Raw genomic sequence first — 22,125 nt, 5'->3', positions numbered from 1 at the left:
TCCCTCTGATGTGAGAAGTGGGCACCCAGAGATACACTCTTCCCCACTGAGTGTGGCCTCAGTCCTTCCACAGCAGAACTGACTTGGCTCCTGCTCTGCTCCTAAGACCAAACTCAGGTAGTCCCTAGGAGGACCTTTCCTGAACCTGGTTCCATGTCATCCATTGCCCCAGGTCCCCCAGCACCTCACACATCTCCGTCATGGGGCTTCTCACATGTTATAGTCGTTTTTCTTGTAGATCAGTATCATGTTTTAATTTACTTTTGTGCTGTCAAAGCCTGGTACAGTGCCTGGCAGGTATGTATTGGATGAATCTTTAAAATTAATTCCTTATGGTCCAGGCTACATAGTGAAGGTTGGGGCCTCCTCTGAGACCTTACTTTCTACCTCCTGGTGGCTTCATCTCAGATGTTTTAGATCCGATAAACAAGTCATACTACCATTTTTCTGTTATACATTTGGGATCATAATTGCTGATCTTCAAGAGAGAAGGAAAGGAAGGAACTTTATATAAATAGGAAAAAATAGAGGTCACTTAGAACTGCATTTTGATTAGAAAAGTTTTTCAATTTAAAAAAAAAAAGATATCCAAGCTGAAATTCTCAACCATAAATACTATGTACAATAGAGAATATGTTGGGATTTTGTGTGCGTCTGTGTTATGTATTCTAGTCCCAAGTAGGTCAAGGTTAATTTAGAGGTTGTTGGTTCATCATAGTGTTGGTTCATCTAAAGCCATTGTGGAAGAGACTTAGGTGTATGTGCACACCAGGAGGACTCATGCGGGATGGCTCTGTGGGACTCCCACCCTGGGGACAGTGGCTGCCTTTGGGAGGGGAGATGGAGGCAGGTTGGGTATGGAGGAAAGGGACTCATTTCTCCGTGTTCTTATGTGCCTTTGAGGGGTGTTGTGTTTTTGTGGCTTTGCTATCTGCACTTACTCTGCAGCCTTTTTAGTTTGAACTACAGCTCATATACAGAGCACATGAAACAAAGTGTAATGAATAATTATAAAGCAAATACTCACATAACCACCACCCAGGCTAGGTGCCCCATAGCCCCCTGTGGGTCCTGAATAGGTTGAGGGATGCCTATTTCTGTACTTTATAAACACAAAATCATACTGAATAAATCCTTTTTATCTCAGCTTCTTCACTCAACAGTGTTTTTGTAAGATTCATTCATATTGTGTAGGGCTCATTCATCTCTATAGTTTCGGGATGTTCTAGAATATCCACTGCTGATGCACATTCAGGTTGTTTCCAGTTTGGGCTGTTAGTGCTGATGTGAGCATTATCTTACCTATATTGTGCTGCACGTGCGTGAGATTCATAGATTATGCCCAGGAATGCAGTTCCTGGCTCACAGGGCAGGAGTCTGTTGGCTTTATGTATTCAAATAGCTCCCTCCTCTGTGGCCTGCCTTTTCATTCTTGGTGGTGTCATGATGAAGAAAAATATTTGATCTTGGGCGCCTGGGTGGCTCAGTTAGTTAAGCGACTGCCTTCGGCTCAGGTCATGATCCTGGAGTCCCGGGATCGAGTCCCATATCGGGCTCCTTGCTCAGCAGGGGGTCTACTTCTCCCTCTGACCCTCCCCCCTCTCATGTGCTCTCTCTCTCTCATTCTCTCTCTCAAATAAATAAATAAAATCTTTTAAAAAAAAAAAAGAAAGAAAAATATTTGATCTTATATATTCAATTTATCAATCTTTTTTTTAATTTAAATTCAGAAAGGGTGAATACTTACAAATTTATCAATCTTTTAATGATTATTATTTTTATGTGTTAAGAAGTTCTTCTCAGAACCAAATAAATAAAATTAGAAATGAAAAAGAAGTAACAACTTGACACCATAGAATAACAAAAGATAAGATACTACTACAAAAAATTGTATGCCAAAAATTAGCCAGCCTAGAAGAAATAAATTCCTAAAAACATGCAATCTTCCAAAGCTGAATATAGAAGAAATAGAAAATCTGAACAGACCAAGTACTAGTAATGAAAGTGAATCACTAATCAAAAAAACTACCTCCCAAAAAAACAAAACAAAACAAAAAACCCTACCAAAAAATAAAAGTCCAGGACCACATGGGTTCACAAGTGAATTCTTCGAAATGTTTAAAGGGTTAATGTCTGTTCTCCTCAAATTATTCCAAAACACTGAAGAGGAAGGAAAGCTTCCAAATACATTCTACCAGGCCAGCAGTACCCTGATACCAAAACCAGACAAGGACACCACAAAATAAGAAAACTACAGGCCAATGTTCCTGATGAACATAGATGCAAAAATATTTAGCAAAATATTAGCAAACCGCATACAACAACACATTAAAATGACCATTACCGTGATCAAGTGGGATTTATTCCAGGGATGCGGTCATGGCTCAACATTTCCAAATCAGTGTGATAAACCACATTAACAAAAAGAAGGATAAAAATCATATGATTATCTCAGTAGATGCAGAAAAGGCCTTTGACAAAATTCAGCATCTGTTCACGATAGGAACTCTCAACAAAGTGGGTTTAAAGGGAACATACCTCAACATAATAAAAGCCATATGTAAAAAACCCACAGGTAACATCATACTCAATGGTGAAAAGCTGAGAGCTTTTCCTCTAGAAGACATGGCTGTCCGCTCTTGCCACTTCTATTCGACATAGTACTGGAAGTCTAGCTACAGCAGTCAGACAAGATGCCTCCAGAATAAATGAGATGTCATTTGCAGATGACACAATACTATACATAGTGAAGACTTCACCAAAAAAACTATCAGAGGTGATCAGTGAATTCAGGATACAGAACTAACACCCAGAAATTGGTTGCATTTCTATACACTAATAGTTAAGTAACAGAAACTAAGAAAAATTTCATTCAACAATGCACCAAAAAGAATAAAATACCTAGGGGCGCCTGGGTGGCTCAGTCATTAAGCGTCTGCCTTCGGCTCAGGTCGTGATCCCAGGGTCCTGGGATCGAGCCCCGCATCGGGCTCCCTGCTCAGGGGGAGTCTGCTTCTCCCTCTCCCACTCCCCCTGCTTGTGTTCCCTCTCTCGCTGTGTCTCTGTCAAATAAATAAATAAAATCTTAAAAAAAAAAAAAAAGAATAAAATATCTAGGAGTAAACTTAACCAAGGAAGACCTGTATTCTGAAAACTGTAAAACGTGGGTGAAAGAAATGGAAAATGACCAAATAAATGGAAAGATATACCATGCTCATGGATTGAAAGTATTAATATTGTTAAAATGTCCATACTACCCAAAACAATCTACAGATTCAGTGCAGTATCTATCAAAATACCACAGCATTTTTCACAGAACTAGTACAAATAATACTAAAATTTGGCACCACAAAGACCCTGAATAGCTAAAGCAGTCTTGAGAAAGAAGAACAAAGCTGGAGGTATCACAGTTCCAGATTTCAAGTTATAGTCCAGAGGTGTAGTAATCAAAACAGTATAGACAATATAGACACGTAGATCAGTAGAGTAGAATGGAGAGCCCATAAATAAACCCATGCGTATATGGTCAATCTATGATGAGGCAGGAATATACAGTGGGGAAAAGACAGTCTCTTCAATAAATGGTGCTGGAAAAGTTGGACAGCTACGTGCAAAAACACAAAAATAAAACTCAGATGGATTAAAGACCTAAATGTGAGACCTGAAACCATGAAACTGCTAGAAGAGAACAGGCAGTAATTTTGTTATGGGCCATAGCAACTTTTTTCTAGATATGTCTCCTAAAGCAAGGGAAACAAAAGCAAAAATAAACTATTGGGACTTCATCAAAATAAAAAATTTTTGCACAGCAAAGGAGACAATCAACAAAACAAAACAACCTACTGAATGGAAGAAGGTATTTGCAAATTATATGTTCTATAAGGGGTTCATATGCAAAATATATAAAGAGCTTATACAACTCAACATCAAAAAAGCCACAAATAATCGGATTACAAAATGGGCAGAAGACCTGAATAGACATTTTTTCAAAGACATACAGATGGCCAACAGACACAGGAAAAGATGCTCAACATCAGTCATCATCAGGGAAATGCAAATCAAAACCACAATGAGATATCACCTTACACCTGTCAGAATGGCTAGAATCAAAAAGACAAGAAGTAACAAGTGTTGGCAAATGTGGAGAAAAAGGAACCCTTGTGCGCTGTTGGTGGGAATGTAAATTGGTATAGTCAATGTGAAAAACAGTATGGAGGTTCCTAAAAAAAAAAAAAAAAAATAGAAATACTGTCAGATCCAGTATCCCACCAGTGAGTATTTGCCCAAAAAAAATGAAAATAGTAATTCAAAAAGATATATGCATTCCTGTGTTTATTGCAGCATTATTTACAATAACCAAGACGTGGAAGCAACCTAAGTATCCATTGATAGATGAATGGATAAAGAAGAGGTGGTACATACACATGCAGTAGAATGTTACTCAGACATAAAAAAGGATGTGATCTTGCCATCTGCAACAACATAGATGGCACTAGAGAGTATAATGCTAAGTGAAATGAGTCAGTCAGAGAAAGACAAATACCGTATGATTTCACTCATATGTGGAATCTCAAAAACATAACAAAAAGCAGACTGGGACCTGTAAATAGAGCAAACTGATGGTTTCCAGAGGGGAGAAGGGTGGGAAGATGGACAAAATGGGTGAAGGGGATGGGGGCACCTGGGCGGCTCAGTCACTTAGGTTTCAGCTCAGGTCATGATCTCAGGGTCGTGGGATCGAGCCCCACGTCGGGCTCCTCGCTCAGCACAGAGTCTGCTTGGGATTCTCTCACTCTCTCCCTCTGCCCCTCTGCCTGCTCACCCTTGCGCACGTGCACGCTCTCTCTCTCTCTCTAAAATAAAATAAATAAAATCTTTTTAAAAAAATGGGTGAAGGGGAATGGGAGATACAGGCTCCCAGCTATGGAATGAATATGCCATGGGAATCAAAGATTGAGCATAGGGAATATGGTGAATAGCGTTGAACAGTGTCGTATGGTAGACAGATGGTGGCCACACTTGTGGTGAGCACAGCATAATGTAGACTATCGAGTTGTTGAATCATTGTTGTACACCTGAAACTAATGTCACATTGTGTGTCAACTATACTCAAAAAAGTCCTTCTCCACTTCTTTCTTGACAAAAGATACTCTTCTGTATTATTCTTAAAGGATTAGAGTTTTGTCTTTCAAATTTAAGTCATAACCCACCAGGAGCTTATTTTTTATTTTTATATGTAATGGGATCCAATTTCTTCTTTCTTCCTCCCTCCCTCCCTTCCTTTCCACCCCTAGGTACCTAGTTGTCCCAGTGTCTTATATTTTAAAACACACTTTTCTTCGCTATTCTGGAATATAGTTTTTTCATAAATCGAGAATCCATATATGCACATGCCGGTTTCTGGCCTCTGTTCTCTGTGGCTTGGCTGTTTTCATTAATAAAGTTTTAAGTAAGTCTACTTAATTATTTCTGGAACAGCAAGTTGCCCCCCACCCACCCATCCAGTTGTTCTTCTCCAGGAAGAACCCTTACATTTCCTGTGCATTTTAGAATCCACATACCCGGTTCCGTAAAAGTCTCTGATGGAATATAGATGGGGCAGCACTGGATCTATAGGTCCGTCTCTGCATCGGGTGAATGTTATCCAGGGTCCTAGCGCATCCGTCAGGCCCAGTGGGATCTGGCGGGAGCTTCCCTGTGAGCTGGGAGAGGCAAAGGGGGCTGCTCCCACCACATCCTGGCACATTGCTCAGGCAAGAAAAAGAACGCCGTCAGTCTCAGCAGATGAAAGGTTGGGTATTCACAGAAAAGATTTACAGATAGCCGTGTTAGAATTCATGGGAGTTGAGCAGGGTAGCTAGATGCAGAAGTAATCCCCAGAATCAGTTTGTGTGCGTCACAGCAGCAGTTAGAAAATTAAACCTTTTTAAAGATACCGTTTACAGTGGCATCAGAACATAACAAATACCACTAAAAAACATGTAACACATTTTAAGAGAAAATTATAAAACTTTATTGAAAGACATTTAAGGTGGTGCCCGGGCGGCTCAGTTGGTAAAGCGTCTGGCTCTTGGTTTCAGCTCAGGTCGTGATCCCAGGGGTCCTGGGATCGAGCCCCACGTCGGGCTCCCTGGTCAGCGGGGAGCCTGCTTCTCCCTCTGCCCCTCCCTTTTCTCCCTCCCTCTCTCTCTCTCTCAAATAAATAAAATCTTAAAAAAAAAAAAAAAAGACATTTAAGGAAAACTTGAGTTTAAGGAGAAACATTCGGTGTCCATGGATTGGAAGACTCAATATTGCAGAGACTTCCATTCTTCCCAAATTGATAAATGGAATTTAAAGGGCCATGAGTAGTCAGGGCATGAACAGACCAAGGTGAAAGAACTTAGTCTAACAGATACGGAGTCTTGAGGCTCTAGGAGCTGAGGCTGGTGTTGGTGCTGGGGAGGGGCATCCACACAACAGTAGAACAGTCCGTGCCTGCAGACACTTGATCTAGGACAGGGGGACGCAGGCAGCAGTGGGTAAGAAGGGTCATTTCAGAAATGGCACATAAATTTCCTCCTTCAAAAACAAAATAGTATTGCTAGACTTTTGTTTTCTAGCGGGAGAAACTTGCCGTCTGCCTTGCTTCCTCATGTAAGAACTAGAGCTAAGTGGAACTCAGCACATATTAATAAAGAATCCCAGATTTACTCCATCTTGTTAGTCGTTGAATCCAACTTTATTCCCACACACCTGGGACTAAGAATAGATGTATTGGAAAGACAAGATGATGCCATAGCTGGTGGTTTGGTGCTTTCCTTTTGGAGAGATTGCTTGTTTGTCTCCGTTTTATATGAGCGGTCTCCTGTCTGTGGGCTCACGACGTGCGGATGTTCACAGACCCCCATGGGACCCGTACGCCAGGCCTTTGAGAGCACGGCACGAGAGCTCACAGAGGTCCTGTGGTCACACGGTGGTCGCTGTCCTTGGAAATCAAGCCGCATCAGCTGCTTAGCCAATATTCTGTGAGTGACCACGAAGTGGCTCACAACTCATGAGTGTGTGCCTGGGGGGGGGAGCATCTTTTGAGGTGGCATCCTCTAGGCTGACGGCTTGGGCGGTTCCGTCCTCTGTTTCACTGGGGTCAGGGTTATTTGGGAAAAGCCATCACCTGGGTCCCACCAGCGCCGGCTCTGCTGTCTTTGTGCGGCTCTCGTGCTGAAAGCTGGTTCTCTAGTGTATCTTGCAGTGTTTCTTTTCACCACCAAGATTTGTCAGGTGGAAGTGGGCTCGGTCGGCTTTTTTATTTGAATCCTTTTTCTACCCACAAACAGCTCACATGATTCCTCCTCCCGTGTAGCTACAATTTAGTAATTCAGCCTTACCAGATCATAGCCGACGATTCGGTGGTTAAATTATGTCGTGCCGGGACCCTGCCCCTCCTGTGACTGAGGCACACACTGATGAAGCTAGCTGTGATGTGTTTAGTCACTTAGGGCTCCCTTGGGAAAGCCTGCCGTGGTCTCCAGGCTCGACCCCACGTGCTGGCGGCAGAGAAGGCTCAAGCACGCACCACCAGTGTGTGTCCCCCTGTAGATTACGAAGAAGGAAGTTTAGGTACCTAGAAGTTCTGCCGTGATGAGCCCATTCCCCGTAGCTCCTCTGGTGCCGTGGATGTAAACATGCTGCCCTCCCTCACGGTGGGGACCAGGAGCATGCATGAGGCTAAGAACGGGGTGCTCTCACCCTGCGCTGATGGTAACCTTCCTGGAGCGGCTCTGTCAGTTACAAATGACTGGCTTCCTCTTAGCAAGTACGTTTTTAAAAGAATGACACAATCTTCTCTCCGCCTTGTTTGTGCTGTTTTCCGTGGGCCAGCGTTCTCCCCGCTCCTCTCTCCCTCCCGGTTTGGCATGAGTGTGTCCCTACATTTTGCTCCTGGGTATCCTTCAGGCTTTACCTTGAAACAATTGCGAAGTGTCCCAAGTTCACAATAACAGAGTCATGAGGACAGGGAAGGGGGGGGGACCTGAAAGATTTATACAGACCCAAGGTGTTTGTGATATTATATGTGCAGAATGTAATAGCTCTTAATTTAAGAAATAATAATGAAGAGTGTTCTCTAGCCAAAACTGTGATCATCTTTTATTTCCCTCTTGATCTTAGCAGTTTCAACACAGTGTTGGGCTTGTCTCGGGCAGGTGTACTTCTTACCACCACCACCCCCCCGCCCAGTTGAAGAGCCTGTCACTGGGGTCCCTGGCAACACCCACAGGCTGAGACTGAGTTTTGTCTCTTGGTGCTTCTTAGCTGTTAGTCCCTGTTGGGATTAGGACTTCATCAACACGTTCTGAAGCAGTTTGTCCGTGTTATTGGTCTGTCTGCAATTTAAAAGGACAGGAAGCCACTGTCACTCGTGGGCAAAATCCAGAGCCCATTTTTGGTTTTTGTTCTGCTTCATGAAAGTAATTTTAAGGTTTGGGTCAAATGCAGGGTGGTGGCTCATTACTTAAGAGTCGGGCGGTCTTGAATACCCAAGCGTAATGTACAGCACTGCCAGGCCTGGTTGGTTTTGTAACATTCGGTTCACGTTACATGGATAATCAGAGGAGTAGCGTCAAGTACAGGTCCAGCTCATGCCACTCATACCTCTTTCTTCTTTGAAAATTAGCAATGCTAAGTTAAAAGGTTTTTAAAACTTAAACCATGAAGTTGTAAAAATAGCCAGATGAGGTTCTAAAAAATAGAGTTCATGAGATTATAATCACAGGCTTCTTTGTAAACTATAAATGAAAATAGTATGGTAACACCTTAGCTGCTTGGTACCCTGAAAGATTGACATGATTTCCAGAAAGTTGAAATTTTATTGCCTTTTAGGAGAATTTTAGATAGAAAGCTTTAAAACTATTTTAGTCTGCTCTTCTTTTTTTAAGATTTTATTTATGTGAGAGAGAGGAAGAGAGCACAAGAAGGGGGAAAGGCAGAGGGAGAGGGAGAAGCAGGGTCCCCGCTGAGCAGGGAGCCCGATGTGGGGCTCGATCCCAGGACTTGAGATCATGACCTGAGCTGAAGGCAGACACTTCACTGACTGAGCCACCGAGGCGCCCTCTGCTCTTCTTAGTCGGAATAGATTTTAGTGTTTTTGGTGACAAGTTTGTCTTTATTCTGAATGTCAGTTTTTATACCGTGTTAAAGGAGTGAATGATGCTTTCGGATGCTTTTGATGTATGCAAGACTTGGCAGCACCCCAAGTGACCCTAGCATGCCCTTGCTTTAGAGTATATCACAGCGTCATATCTGTGCTCTGCCACTTAATGGTGTGGTGGCCTTGGGCACGCCGTTGGAGCTCTGGGCATCTGTCTGGGTCCTCATCAGGTGTCTCTTGGGGTAAACACAGGCTTCTTTGCTTTCTAGTGTCAAGAACACGAGAATGCCAGATAGGGTCCAAACATACAAGCCGTGACGACAAACTGAACGCATTAAGATGATTCTAGCAAACGGGAGGGTGAACAAAGGGTAGTGTGGAGAGGATGGAAGTCAAGCAAAGAGGTAATTCGGAAAAGGAAACCTTTTCATTGGAAAAGGTTGGACCCAAACACTGTCGTGATGGTCACTCGTTTAAAATGATGCAGCAGTCATTGAGCACTCAGAATGGTTATGAATCAGGTTTGGGTTCCCGTAGTCTCCTGAGAATCCCTTAGGTAGTATATCCTAATCCCCTTGTCCTGCCCTCTGCTGCTTCTGTGGGAACCGCAGTTTCCCACCAAATGCGTCCGTTCAGATGGCAATGCCTGTGTGCCTGCTGTTTGCATTAGGGGGTACGGAGAACTAGGGAACATAGTCACCTGGCCTGCACCTTCAAGGAGCATGTGTGGGGAAGCAGGATAGCTGACTGTTGAAAACGATAGCAGGTGCTCAGCGACTGGCTCAGAGCACGCACGGCGCTTCAGCCAGCCAGGAAGTAAGGAAAGGCCTTGTAGAAGGACTCTGAACAGGAAGTGGGCAGTTAGGGGCAGGAAAGGGAAGGCGGAGCAGGGAGGGGACCCTTGGTGTGAAGGGGGTGACGACATGAGCGGCTGAAGGCAGGAAAGCCCAAGGCCCAGGGGCACGCACTGGGGTGCAGGTGGGTGGGGGGCAGTGGGTCTCAGCTTTGGGCTCAGGACCCCTTCACACTCCTAAAAATTATGTAGGATCCTGAGGAGCTTTTGTGTATGTGGGCTTAGCTACCAATATTGACCGTATTCCAAATTAAAGCAGAAAAATAAAGTGTATATTTATTCATCCATTTAAAACTAATAAACCTATGTGCTTGCTTTGGCAGCACATATGCTAAAATTAATAAGCCAATTACATGTTAAGAGAGAGAACGGTTTTTATGAAAAGAGCCATATTTTATGAAACAAAGACAAATTTAGTGAGAGAGCGGCATTGTTTTATACTTGTGCAAATCTCTCTCAGGTCTGGATTCTCCTGTCTGCTTCTGCATTCACTCTGTTGCCATATGTTTCAGTTGAAGGGTACAAAGACACATGTTTGGGGAAAGGAGGAGTATCCTAATAGCCTTTTCAGATGGCTATGGACATTTTCTCGATATTACACCAAAACTTAAACGGGCAGCTTCTTGAAGTAATCTGCAGTGTAGAGTCTCAAATCGTGTAATGAGCTATCCATACATTTTATTCCATTAAAAATCCAGTAGACTGACTTTCACTCTGAGTGGTTCGCTTGCCCTTGAATGATACTGTAACACAATTTATTGATCACTTTGAAAATACTGGTTCACTGAGTTGTGCAGATCTTCTGAGACATTTTACAAATGTTGGACACATTTCATTATATATATGTATATCGATAAATCCCACTCCCTTGTGTCACCACCAAGCTCCTTTTCACCCCAGGGAAGCTGTCAGACTCACGCTGGCAGGTAGTTTTCCAGACTTCCCAGAATACTGGAAGATCGTGCAGAGCTCCTTCACTGTCCAGCCCCAAGATGACCCTCCAGACTTGTTTCTTTTTTTTTTTTAAGATTTTATTTATTTATTTGACAGAGAGACACAGCGAGAGAGGGAACACAGCAGGGGGAGTGGGAGAGGGAGAAGCAGGCTTCCCGCCGAGCAGGGAGCCCGATGCGGGGCTCGATCCCAGGACTCTGGGATCATGACCTGAGCCGAAGGCAGATGCTTAACCGGCTGAGCCACCCAGGCGCCCCTCCAGACTTGTTTCTTATCTCTCTTGTATCATGGTAAAGATTATGTGGGGAAAAAAACAAAACAAAAAAACCCCAAAAACGTGTAAATATGGATAAAGCTTTTAGTATGGTCCCTGACCCAGACAAGCACTCACTAAGTAAAGTGAGTGTTGGTACTTACTATTTGCACTGTTTTTATACTGCTGTCCTCATGAAGATCACCAGGTGTCCTATGTGGTATGTGTTGACCATGGCCCAGAATGAGGAATGAAGTGTGTTTTGTGGAGCGCCAGGGTGGTGACCCTGTGTGTTTGCAGCCGCTCATCTGACAAGCCTCAGACTGACACCACTAGCTCTGTGTTTGCCAGCCAGCCAGGGGATACCCATGTGCCCTTCCCTGTCACTCTCCTCACCTTGCCTGTACCTACGTCCGCAGGTGTCGCTGGTGGGAGGGTCTGCCCCGCGCCCCAGACTGGGGCCTGTGGTTTGGCTCATTCCATGAACGCTCAGCCCAGCACAGCGCTAGCGTGTGATAACTGGCACTCAGATGATATTTGTTGAGTGAACGAACGCATCTAGAGGGTTTATTTTGAACCGGACTCTCGATGTGGTTTCAGAGAGCAAATAGTATAGAAATTTTATCCTAAGAAGCATATGAGCTGAGCAGTGACTAGCTGCTAGTTGTTTTTCTGTTTGGGGAATGTTTGACCTCTCTTCATCCCTACCCTGTCTCTCATCTTGAATCTCTATTAATTCAAAATAAAAATAGTAGAAGGCTTAAAAGTGCTTCACAGTCATTTTGGGTTAAGCATCTTTGCGATCAATATCCTTTGCTTTCTGCTTTTCAGATGTTCCTCCTGCTGATCAAGAGAAGCTTTTCATCCAGAAGTTACGTCAGTGTTGTGTCCTCTTTGACTTTGTTTCCGATCCACTAAGTGACCTAAAGTGGAAGGAAGTAAAACGAGCTGCTTTAAGTGAGATGGTAGAATATATCACCCATAATCGGAATGTGATCACAGAGCCTATTTACCCAGAAGTAGTCCATATGGTAAGTGATTACAGTTTGACTGGTGTGTCCCAGCCCTGACTTATAAACAGGGCTCTGATATCCTTAGCATAAGCTGAGCCGATGGAGCCTAACCCAACGCTTCCCTCAAAAACCCTCCTGTTGCAAAGTGTGTGCTTGAAGAATGAAAATCTTTGTAATGTGTCCAGTGTTAGAGCGGTAACAGTGAGGGAAATTGGTACCTTCTGGGTCCAGTCACAGTGTTCTGTGTGTGCGAATTCATTTAACTCCCACGAGTACCCTATGGCCAGATATGTTAGAGTTCTCACTTGTATTTATATTTATAATAGTGCCGATTATAATTTAAAAGTAAACATGTTGTCCATACATTGCAGGAAAATTCTAATGATGGGGCAGAGTTAAAATAGCGGTGGGACCAAGCTGGTGTCGGGACAGGCCGCCCTGATTGGCCGGCATCCTCCACTATCAATGCCAGTGTCGGGACGGGCCGCCCTGATTGGCCAGCATCCTCCGCTGTCGATGCCAGTGTCGGGACGGGCCGCCCTGATTGGCCGGCAGCCTCCACTATCAATGCCAGTGTCGGGACGGGCCGCCCTGATTGGCTGATGGCCTCTATCATCCTGCGGTCAGTTCATTGTTGGTTTCGTTCAGCCCCCAAATCTCAGTCCTCTGCCATCTCCTACTTTGCAGCCTGTTTCCAGGCCCTCTGCAGGATCCCATTTCGAACTCATACTTGTTTCACCCTGAACTCGTTTTCTCTTGAGTTTTTTTGGAATTTTTGGTGTTTTATCCACCTTTGAAATTAGTACTCCCTGGTTATAAGGGAGTCCTTGTTGCTTAAAGTAAAATTTTATATCCTGATTTTCGTTGAACTTCTTAAGTTACTGATTTTTTCCCCCAAAGCTATATATTTCAGAATTGACTAATCTCATGACCTAAAATATGTTTATTTCTCACTTTCATACGTTGCTTTGGGAAAAGAATTTGAAAGTGATGATCCTTTTTGTAGTTTTCACAATCGTTCTGTCAGAAGTTGAGATCAACTTGATTATTTTAACTTGTTAACTCAGAGTTGAGAATTTACCAGCGTGTGGCCAGCCCGAGGCTGCAAGGGCCACGTGGGTCCCCTCCCCAGACTCTGCGTGATGAGTGTCCTCTTCTCCTGTTCAGACTAAGAAAAATGAGAAAGTCTCTTTTTTTCACTCAATTTCAAATCTCATTTACTTTGGAAGGTTTCCCAAATGCCAGACTCTCAAAGAACAATCTAATATTTCTCCTAACACCTTCATAATTTTGTTGTTCACAATACATTTTATAATCTTCCTGGAACGTTGTTTTTTTTTGGTACAGAGGAGGGATATAACTTTATTTTCTTGTAAGGTGATTAAAAAATCACTCGTCTCTACATCATGTATTCCCTTATCCCCGTTAATTTTTTTTTAAAATTTTATTTACTTATTTGAGAGAGAGAGAGAGCACGAGGAGTGGGGGGCAGAGGGAGAGAGAGGTGAGGGAGAAGCAGGCTCCCCCGCCGAGCAGGGAGCCTGACACGGGGCCCGATCCCAGGACCCTGGGATCATGGCCTGAGCCAAAGGCAGCCACTTAACTGACTGAGCCACTCAGAAGCCCCTTCCCCACTCATTTTAAATGCTTCTTTATTGCATATTAAATTTATTTTATCTTTAAATCAATTTATTAATGTATTTTAATTTATAAGCACATCAATTTGTTATATATTAAGTCACATGATTGGAAGGTTTTTCCATTTTTAAGGAGGGAAGAGGGAAGAGTCTGCAGAGCATGAGGCTAAGGTTGGCCTGGTTTGGGTCAGATGCCATCCCTGAACCAGGGCCCCACCCTCCTGCTCAGATCACAGTCGCTTGAATTCACGTAGCAGGTGCATGTTACCAGAACTACCCAGGATACTTAAAGCCCTGGAACTTTTTTTTAGATTAAATAATCATTAACTTTTCTCCCTGTTACAGTTGTGTCCTTACTGGGTTCTCTTCCTGCTGTCTTCGCTTTGTCCCCATCCCCAAAAATTCAAGTTGGTCTCTGGAGTATTAGACAGTGGGCCCTCTAAAACACTTACAGACCCTTACTGAGCATCCACTGCCGGCCAGGAACTTTTTTAGGGGAGGAAATAGAGTAGTGGACAGTATTCCTGCCCTCCCAAAGCTTTCCTTTTCATGGGGACAGGCATAAAGAAGAAAGTATGGTGGGGATGATAGTTGGCAGTGGTTTCTGGCCCTGTTAGAGGTAGAGAGTGGGTGCAGAACTTGAGCGGCCCAGAGAAGGCCTCCACCCCAAGCAGTGCCTGGACCCAGTGTGGCAGGTGGAAGAAATGGGGACCCCTTTGTGGTTCCATCCAGATGCCCCGTGCTTTGCTGACTTCTGAGGCAGCACTTAGCTAGCTTCCGTGAGCATTGCCTGGCGCGCGTGCGTGTGTGTGTGTGTGGTGTCAGGGTTTTGTTTTGTTTTTTAAGGTTTTATTTAGTTGACAGAGAGAAAGACAGCCAGAGAGGGAACACAAGCAGCGGGAGAGGGAGAAGCAGGCTTCCCGCGGAGCAGGGAGCCCAATGTGGGACTCGATCCCAGGACCCTGGGATCATGACCTGAGCCAAAGGCAGACGCTTAACGACTGAGCCACCCAGGTGCCCCAATTTTTAAAGACATTCATTTCCACTTACTTTGAGGAATCCGAAGCCCCCTAGATGTTGTTATGCTACTTCTTTTAAATATGTTGCCTGTTAGACTGGACTGCTGTATGGTTTTTCTTAACAAATGTTTAAAGAGATAATTCATATACCATGCAGTTCACCCTTTAAAATATATAATTCCATGGTATTTAGTATATTCACAGTATTGTGCAGTTGTCATCACATCTCATTTTTTTTTTAGAACACTTTCATCCCCCTAAAAAGAAGCCCCATACCCGTTAATGGTCACTGCCATTGCTCTCTAACCTGTCACCCCAGCTCCTGGCAGTCACTCACTCACTGCCTTCCGGTCTGCATAGATGTTCCTAACCCGGACATGTCACATAACTGGGATGATAGGACGTGTGATCTTCTTCCACTTAGCATAATGCTTTCAAGGTTCATCCATATCGTAGCCTGTGTTACTGGTTCATTTTATTGCTACGTAATATTTCCTTATATGGGTACGAACCACGTGTTTATTTATCCATTCATCGTCGATGGGCATCTGGGTCACTTCAGCTACGTGGCAGTTAGGAGTAATGCCGCTGTGAGCATTCGTGTCCAAGCTGCCATGGGCACGTATGTAGTCCTTTCTCTTGAGTATTTACCTCGGAGTGGGGCTGCCACGTCCCATATTAACCGTGTGTGTCTAATGTTTTGAAGAACGGCCAGACTGTTTTCCGTACGCGTCCCCACCAGCAGGGCGTGAGGGTCCAGTTTGGCCACCTTGGCAACGCTTGCTGTTGTCTGTCTTCTGGATGCAGCCACCCTGGGGGGCGGGGGGTGAAGCGGGATCTCGCTCTACCTTTGGTTTGCATTTCCCCGGGGACCGATGACGGTGAGCATCTTGTTCACGTGTGCATAGCCTTTAGTCCTAGAGTGTAAGAGAACGTTACAGAGCAGCCAGCCCATTTATTTTCAGATTAAAAAACAACTTCTAAGAGACGAGGACGAAAAGGATTGCCAGCCACGGGGGAGCCCCAGGCATGGAGAGTTGCAGGCCTGAATCACATCAACTCCATTATCTCTTCATTTCAGTCATATTTTAAATATAATCAGCCATCTGTTTGTTTGTTTCAATTAGATTCTCTAGTTAATCTGCTTTTCAGGCCTTGGCATTTTTCTTGGAGTCAACACACCGATAGCAAAACCACTGTTTCCACAGACACCATGTTGACGTGTCGTCACCCTCAGCCAGCCTGGTTATTCAAACGAACGTTAGTGAGCATCTTCTCGAAAAATAAAATGAGAAGCCCACTTAAAGGGAAACAGCTGATGGTGTTTGTTGTCAGTGACAAAGTTTGAGTTTGGGGGCGGAAATTTGAATTTTGGAAAGTTCATGTCCATGAGCTTCCAGGGGCCGCGGGGCTCTCCTGCTGAGGTCAGTGGTGATAGGAACCAGCAGGCAAAATGAGTCCCCACCGGAAGGTCTGCCTAATCCAGGGAACCAGTGTTTTCCATATGTGCAATAAATGATGTTCCATAATCATTCGTGGGCCAGAGACCCATTCAAAGTGCAAGACACAGCATTGGATCTTGGTGCAGAGACCCCTCCTTGATAAGGAGGACCACCGTTTGCAGTACCACAAAAGCCCACGGTTATCCGAAAGGGCTGTTGGTTACTCCTCTCTTCTCCCAACTGCAAACTGTAAGAGACATTTTCTTCCTGTACTTCAGCCAAACCAACATTCAGAATGTAGAAGCAGACATGAGAATCCAGTTGTTTTCTATTAAGCCAGACAGTAAAGAGATTAGCAAAAATGGAAAAAACGCCACTCTTCTCCCTAAATTGTTCGTTTTGGGAAATGCAGTTGACCTCTGAACGACACAGGTTTGAACTGGGAAGGTCCAGCTATACATGGATTTTTTTTTTTTTTAAGATTATTTATTTGACAGAGAGATAGGGAGCACAAGTAGGCAGAGCGGCAGGCAGAGGGAGAGGGAGAAGCAGGCTCCCCACTGAGCAGGGAGCCTGACGCGGGGCTCGAGCCTAGGACCCTGGGATCATGACCTGAGTCGAAGGCAGATGCTCAACAGAATGAACCACCCAGTGGTTATGTTATAGTAGTATATATATATAATTATAGGAATATATTAACGACTGTATTTTCATTCTGTAAATAGTAAAACCACTTAGACACATAGCTCATGGGGACAGGGATTTTGTTTTATGCACTGCTGTGTTTCCAGTACCCAAAACAGAGCCTGGCACATGCATATACATATATAAAATCTGGGGCACCTGTGTGGCTCAGTCGGTTGAGCGGCTGCCTTGGGTTCAGGTCTTGATTCCTGGGACCGAGCCCCGCGTCGGCCTCCCTGCTCCGCGGGGAAGCCTGCTTCTCCCTCTCGCGCTCCCCCTGCTGTGTCCCCTCTCTCGCTGTGTCTCTCTCTGTCAAATAAATAAATAAAATCTTTAAAAAAAAAAAAAAAGTTACGTGCAGTGGGTTGAGACCTCTAACCCATATGTTGTTCAGGAGAGTCACCTGTATTCTATGAGATATGAGATTTTATGAAATAACTTAACATTAAGTGTTATGAAAAACCATTTTATATTTATATGTAATATATAGTATATATTTATGTCAATATAAATGTGTATTTGTATTGAGACAGTGGGCTTGTTATTTTTTAATAGATTCCTGGGGGGTGGTTCTGGTTTAGTTTCTAATACAGTCGACATCAACAGAAATGACTCCTAAACGAAAGCTCTTTGGGGTCCTCAGTAATTTTTAGGAGTTTAAAGGGGTCCCGAGACCAAAGAGTTTGAGAACCACTCTTCCAGAAGGGCACTGCTCAGGGCCTGCAGCATGAGCACCACTGGGTGCCTGAAATGCCACTTCTCAGCCCTGTTCCCACGCGTTCCCCAGGTCATTCTTCAGCATACCAGAAGTTTCAGAATAACTTCCGAATAGCCTTCCTGCACTGCTCACTGAGCCCCAGTGACAACTCTGACCTCCCCTAGGCTGTAAATCCCAGAAGAGAAAGACTGGTGTTGCTTTCCCATTTCTTCTTCTGAGTTTGGCTGGTGTTTTTGTAAGCTCAGTAGATGCTCATTCAGCGTGGAGCTTTCTGCAAAGACGAAAACATTAAAATTAGGCTTAGTGGTAATGCCACCTGCAGATCAGAGAAGGTTAGATTGGAGGCAGGATGAGCTGGGAGGCTCCAGGCACTTTGCATCAAATGGACCGCTCTAGAATGGCCCACATCTACGGTTCTGGGTGAGGACCGTGAATGAGACACACTGTCTTCCCTGACACCATCACCCTTACTCACCCAGGAGACTACGTATATTCCAGAGGAGTAGAGTGCAAGCTGCTAATAGCAGCCGCTTTTGGATGCTGTGGTGACGCAGATTTTTCCATTTTACCATATTTTTGTAATTTTTACAACTTTTAATGATGACATACCACGTTGTCATTATCAAAAATCAATAAATATGTTTTCTTCAAACACCACCACTACCAAGCCTTGTATATGTAGTGAACAGTAATGCTGTTCTTATCAGGACGCATGCTGGGTTTCCAGGGAACACGAGTCCATCCCGTCATTTTCATCTGTACTGCTTGTAAATGACCAGATAGTGCCTTAGAGGTTTGTACTTTTATGCTTAGGGTTCAAGTCAGCATTTTCTATTAAGGGCAAAGCAGTGTCTCTTGGGTCCTTGGGAGAGGTGTCCTGCCCACAGCCCCAGGGTAATTGTCTTGTGCTCACTTCAGGGTTGACGTTGGATGTGCTCCTTCGTCTATTTTTACATCTGGTATTTACAGTGTGTTCTGGAAAGCACTGCTTGCTGTAAGGGTGAAGATATTTTGGAAATGGGAGAGGAAAGCATGTAGTGAATAAAGGAGATAGTATATTAACCAGTAAAGCTTCAAGTAGTGTACAGATTTCTCTCAAGTGAGGATTTAAATCGTGCATTCCCTTCTTGGGCTTCGTTGTTTTTGTGTAGCCAAAGTCACCGACACATGGGTTAGAGACGCACATCAGCAAAGAGCTGGAGGAAGATGAAAACATACGGTGCTTTTTGAAACCCAGAGAATGATTTTTCTACTTTAAATATCATCAGTAAGCCATTTCTTGGAGTTTTGTTCTTATTATCTTGGGAGAATTTCCCTTTGTTTTGTTTGATGCTTTTAAATTATAGAAGAAAGGCATGTCGTTTTCTAATAAGTGAAATAAATGTAAAAGCATAGGAAGTAAAAGTTAATTTTTCTCCTTCCTCCACCCCTCCCCAATTCTGCCTATGCCCATCCCCACTTGCAGCCAAATGATTTATATGTATTATTTTTTCAAAAGGCTTCTAAGAGCTTTGGGGGGGGTGACGAATATGTTCATTATCTTGCTTTGTGTGATGATTTCACAGATGTATGCGTATCATACACATATCAGATTGTACACTTTAAACACCGACACTGAACACAGTAATGGTGTGTCAGTTACACCTCAGCAAAGCCAGGGTTTTTTAAGCTCCGAAGTGGAAGGTTGTCTTTTGATCTAGGGGCACAGTGGAGAAATCACCGAGACGCTAAGGGCGTTGTGAACCGAGGTTTGGGAACTTATGGCCAAGAAGTATCCTTTCATAGCATGTTTTAAAATTAAATCTTAATTTACATACAGCAGAGTTCACTCTTTTTAGTGAACATTTCTCTGAGGTTTGATAAATACATAGAATCATGGAATCACCACCACAATCAAAATAGAGAACAGTTTCGTTATGCTCCGAAAAAACTACTTTTGCTACCCCCGTAGTCAAGGCTTCTTCTCCTACCCGGTTGTCCCGGCCACCACTGACCTGTCCGCAGCTCTGCCATGTCGTCTTTTCCAGAGAGTCATAACGATGGGCTCCCACGGTGGGTAGCCTTTGGAGTCCAGCTTCCTTTGTTCTTCATGGTGGGTTTGAGATCCGCCCCAGCAGTCTGTCCCTGTGAACCACCCACTAGTGCCTGACGACACTGACGTATCCCAGCTCCCCCGTTCCCCACTGGAGGGGTATTTGGGTGGGTTCCCATCTGGGCCAGTAAAACTGCTGTCAATCTTCATGTGCAGGTTTTGGACATAAGTTTTCATTTACCTTGGGAAAACAGGCAGGACTCCTGGGTCACGTCATATGTTGAACTTTCTAAACTGCTTTCCGAAGCAACTGTGCCATTTCTGCACCCCCACCAGTAGGGCAGGATGCCCCCTTGCCAGCATTTGGGGTCGTCAGCCCTTTGATCTCGGTTTGGCTTTTTTTCTTTTAAAGATTTTATTTTGGGGGCGCCTGGGTGGCGCAGTTGGTTGAGCTCCCAACTCTTGGTTTCGGTTCAGGTCGTGAGATCAAGCCCGGCTTTAGAATCTGTGCTCAGCACTGAGTCTGGTTAAGACTCTCTCCCTCTCCCTCTGCCCTTCCCCCTTCTCTATCTCTCTCTCTCTCAAATAAATAAATCTTAAAAAAAAAAAAAAAAGATTTTATTTTTAACTACTCTCTATACCCAGCATGGGGCTCAAAACCACAACCCTGGGATCAAGAGTCTCATGCTCCACTGACTGAGCCAGCCAGGTGCCTCTCTCATTTTGGCTTTAATTTGCATTTCCCTAATGACTAATGATGCTGAGCACTTTTTCCTTTGCTTGTCGTTTGTAGGTCTTACGTGGTGACGTGTCTATTCAAAATCATTTGCCCATGTTTTCATTGGGTGTTTTGTTTTCTTATTATTGAGCTTGAGACTTCTTTACATGTTCTAGATATTGAACATGTAAAGCCGGTTATGTGATTTGCAAATGTTTTCTCTCAGTCTGCGGCTTGTCTTTTTATTTTGAGAGTGTCTTTTACAGAGTTTTAGTGCAGGTGAAGTCTAACTTAATGATTTGTTTTTATGGACCATGCTTTTTTTGGTGTCATATTGAGAAGTCTTTGCCTAACCCGAGCTCACAAAGATTTTTCTCCTAAGAGTTTTATGGTTTTATAGTTTTACATTTCACATTTAGGTCTGTGATTCATTTTGGCTGAAGTTCATTTTCTGGCATATGGATGTCCAAGTATTCCATTTGTTGAAAAGACTGATCATTCTTTGAAGTGCTTTTGCACCTTTGTCAAAAGTTATTTGACCATATTTGTGAGTCTGTTTCTAGACTCCATTCTGTTCCATCAGTTAGGGATCTGCTCGCCAATACCATATGGTCTTCGTTCCCATCACTTGATAGCAAATTCTGAGGTCAAGTAGTGTGAATGCTTTGATCTTGTTTTTCTTTCTCAAAGTTGTTTGACTCTCCAGTTACTGTACCTTTCCATGTAAATTTTAGAATTGGTTTGTTATCTACAAAATATCCTTCGGATTGGAATTGCATTACTGTGTAGACTTGGGGAGAGCTGATACCTTAACTGTGTTGCACCTTTTAGTCCATGAACGTAGTATGTCTTGAACATACATTAACAGGTATGTATTGTGGCTTTCAGCATTCGGATCCTACATGTATTTTTTCAGGCTCATAAATCAGCTTTTGGTGCTGTTGTAGTTAGGGCTGTTCATTTTCTCTTTTCTAATTGCTTATTGTCTCATTTTTCTTGTGGTTCTGTCAAGTTTTACGTCATGTTACTCAGTGCATAAATAGTAGCGTTTATTAGTTGACTCCTTTATCATTATAGAGTGGCCCTCTTTATCCCTGGTAGTCTTTGCTCCAAAAACTACTTTGTCTGATGTTCATACGGACACTTCCAGCTCTCTCTTGACTAGTGTGAGCCTGGTATGTCTTTTTCCTTCCTTTTACTTTTGACCAATCTGTATCCTTATATTTAATGGGGGCTTGTTGCAGACAGCATGGAGTGTTACTTTTCTATCCAGTCAGAAGGTCTCTGCTTTTTGATTGATGAGGGTTTGCAAACCACTTACTTTCAATGTGAGTATTGGTGTTATTTCGTTTAAGCCGGCTGTCCTTCTGTGTGCGTGCATTCCCCAGGACGACCCCTGGACTCTACCATGAAAGCAGGCTTGAACCAATGTCATAAATGAGGAAAGGCCCAGATTTTCTCCTAAGATTGCCACTAGGATTTTTATTATTCCCCTAAATTTTATATTACATTCATTGAGTTCATCAAAAATCCGGTTAGAATTATGTTTAAGATTGCATTCAGTGTGCAGATTGCTTTGTGGCAAAGTTACCTTTGTAATAAGCTGTCACCCCACCCTGGGGCCTGAAGTTTCCTCTGTTCATTCAGATACTGTATAACATGCCCTTTATTAGGG

The 22,125-nt window shown here is 43.6% G+C and overlaps 1 protein-coding gene across 5 annotated transcripts in view; it reads left to right on the top strand.

Annotated features, from left to right (window-relative positions):
- PPP2R5C (protein phosphatase 2 regulatory subunit B'gamma) overlaps nt 1-22,125 on the top strand; it is a 120,453-nt gene that overhangs the window by 62,517 nt on the left and 35,811 nt on the right. For all 5 annotated transcript variants that reach the window (XM_044918217.1, XM_021679849.2, XM_021679847.2 and 2 more), the window contains one exon: nt 12,019-12,218. In XM_044918217.1, the coding sequence (XP_044774152.1) occupies nt 12,150-12,218 (69 nt within the window). In that variant the 5' untranslated portion in view covers nt 12,019-12,149. The remainder of the gene's footprint in view (nt 1-12,018; nt 12,219-22,125) is intronic.

The sequence above is a fragment of the Neomonachus schauinslandi genome, chromosome 9 (genome assembly GCF_002201575.2).
Source record: "Neomonachus schauinslandi chromosome 9, ASM220157v2, whole genome shotgun sequence".
In the NCBI taxonomy this organism is placed as follows: domain Eukaryota; kingdom Metazoa; phylum Chordata; class Mammalia; order Carnivora; family Phocidae; genus Neomonachus; species Neomonachus schauinslandi.
The sequence above is the reverse complement of the archived record's forward strand: the minus strand, read 5'-3'. Positions and strand labels throughout refer to the sequence as shown.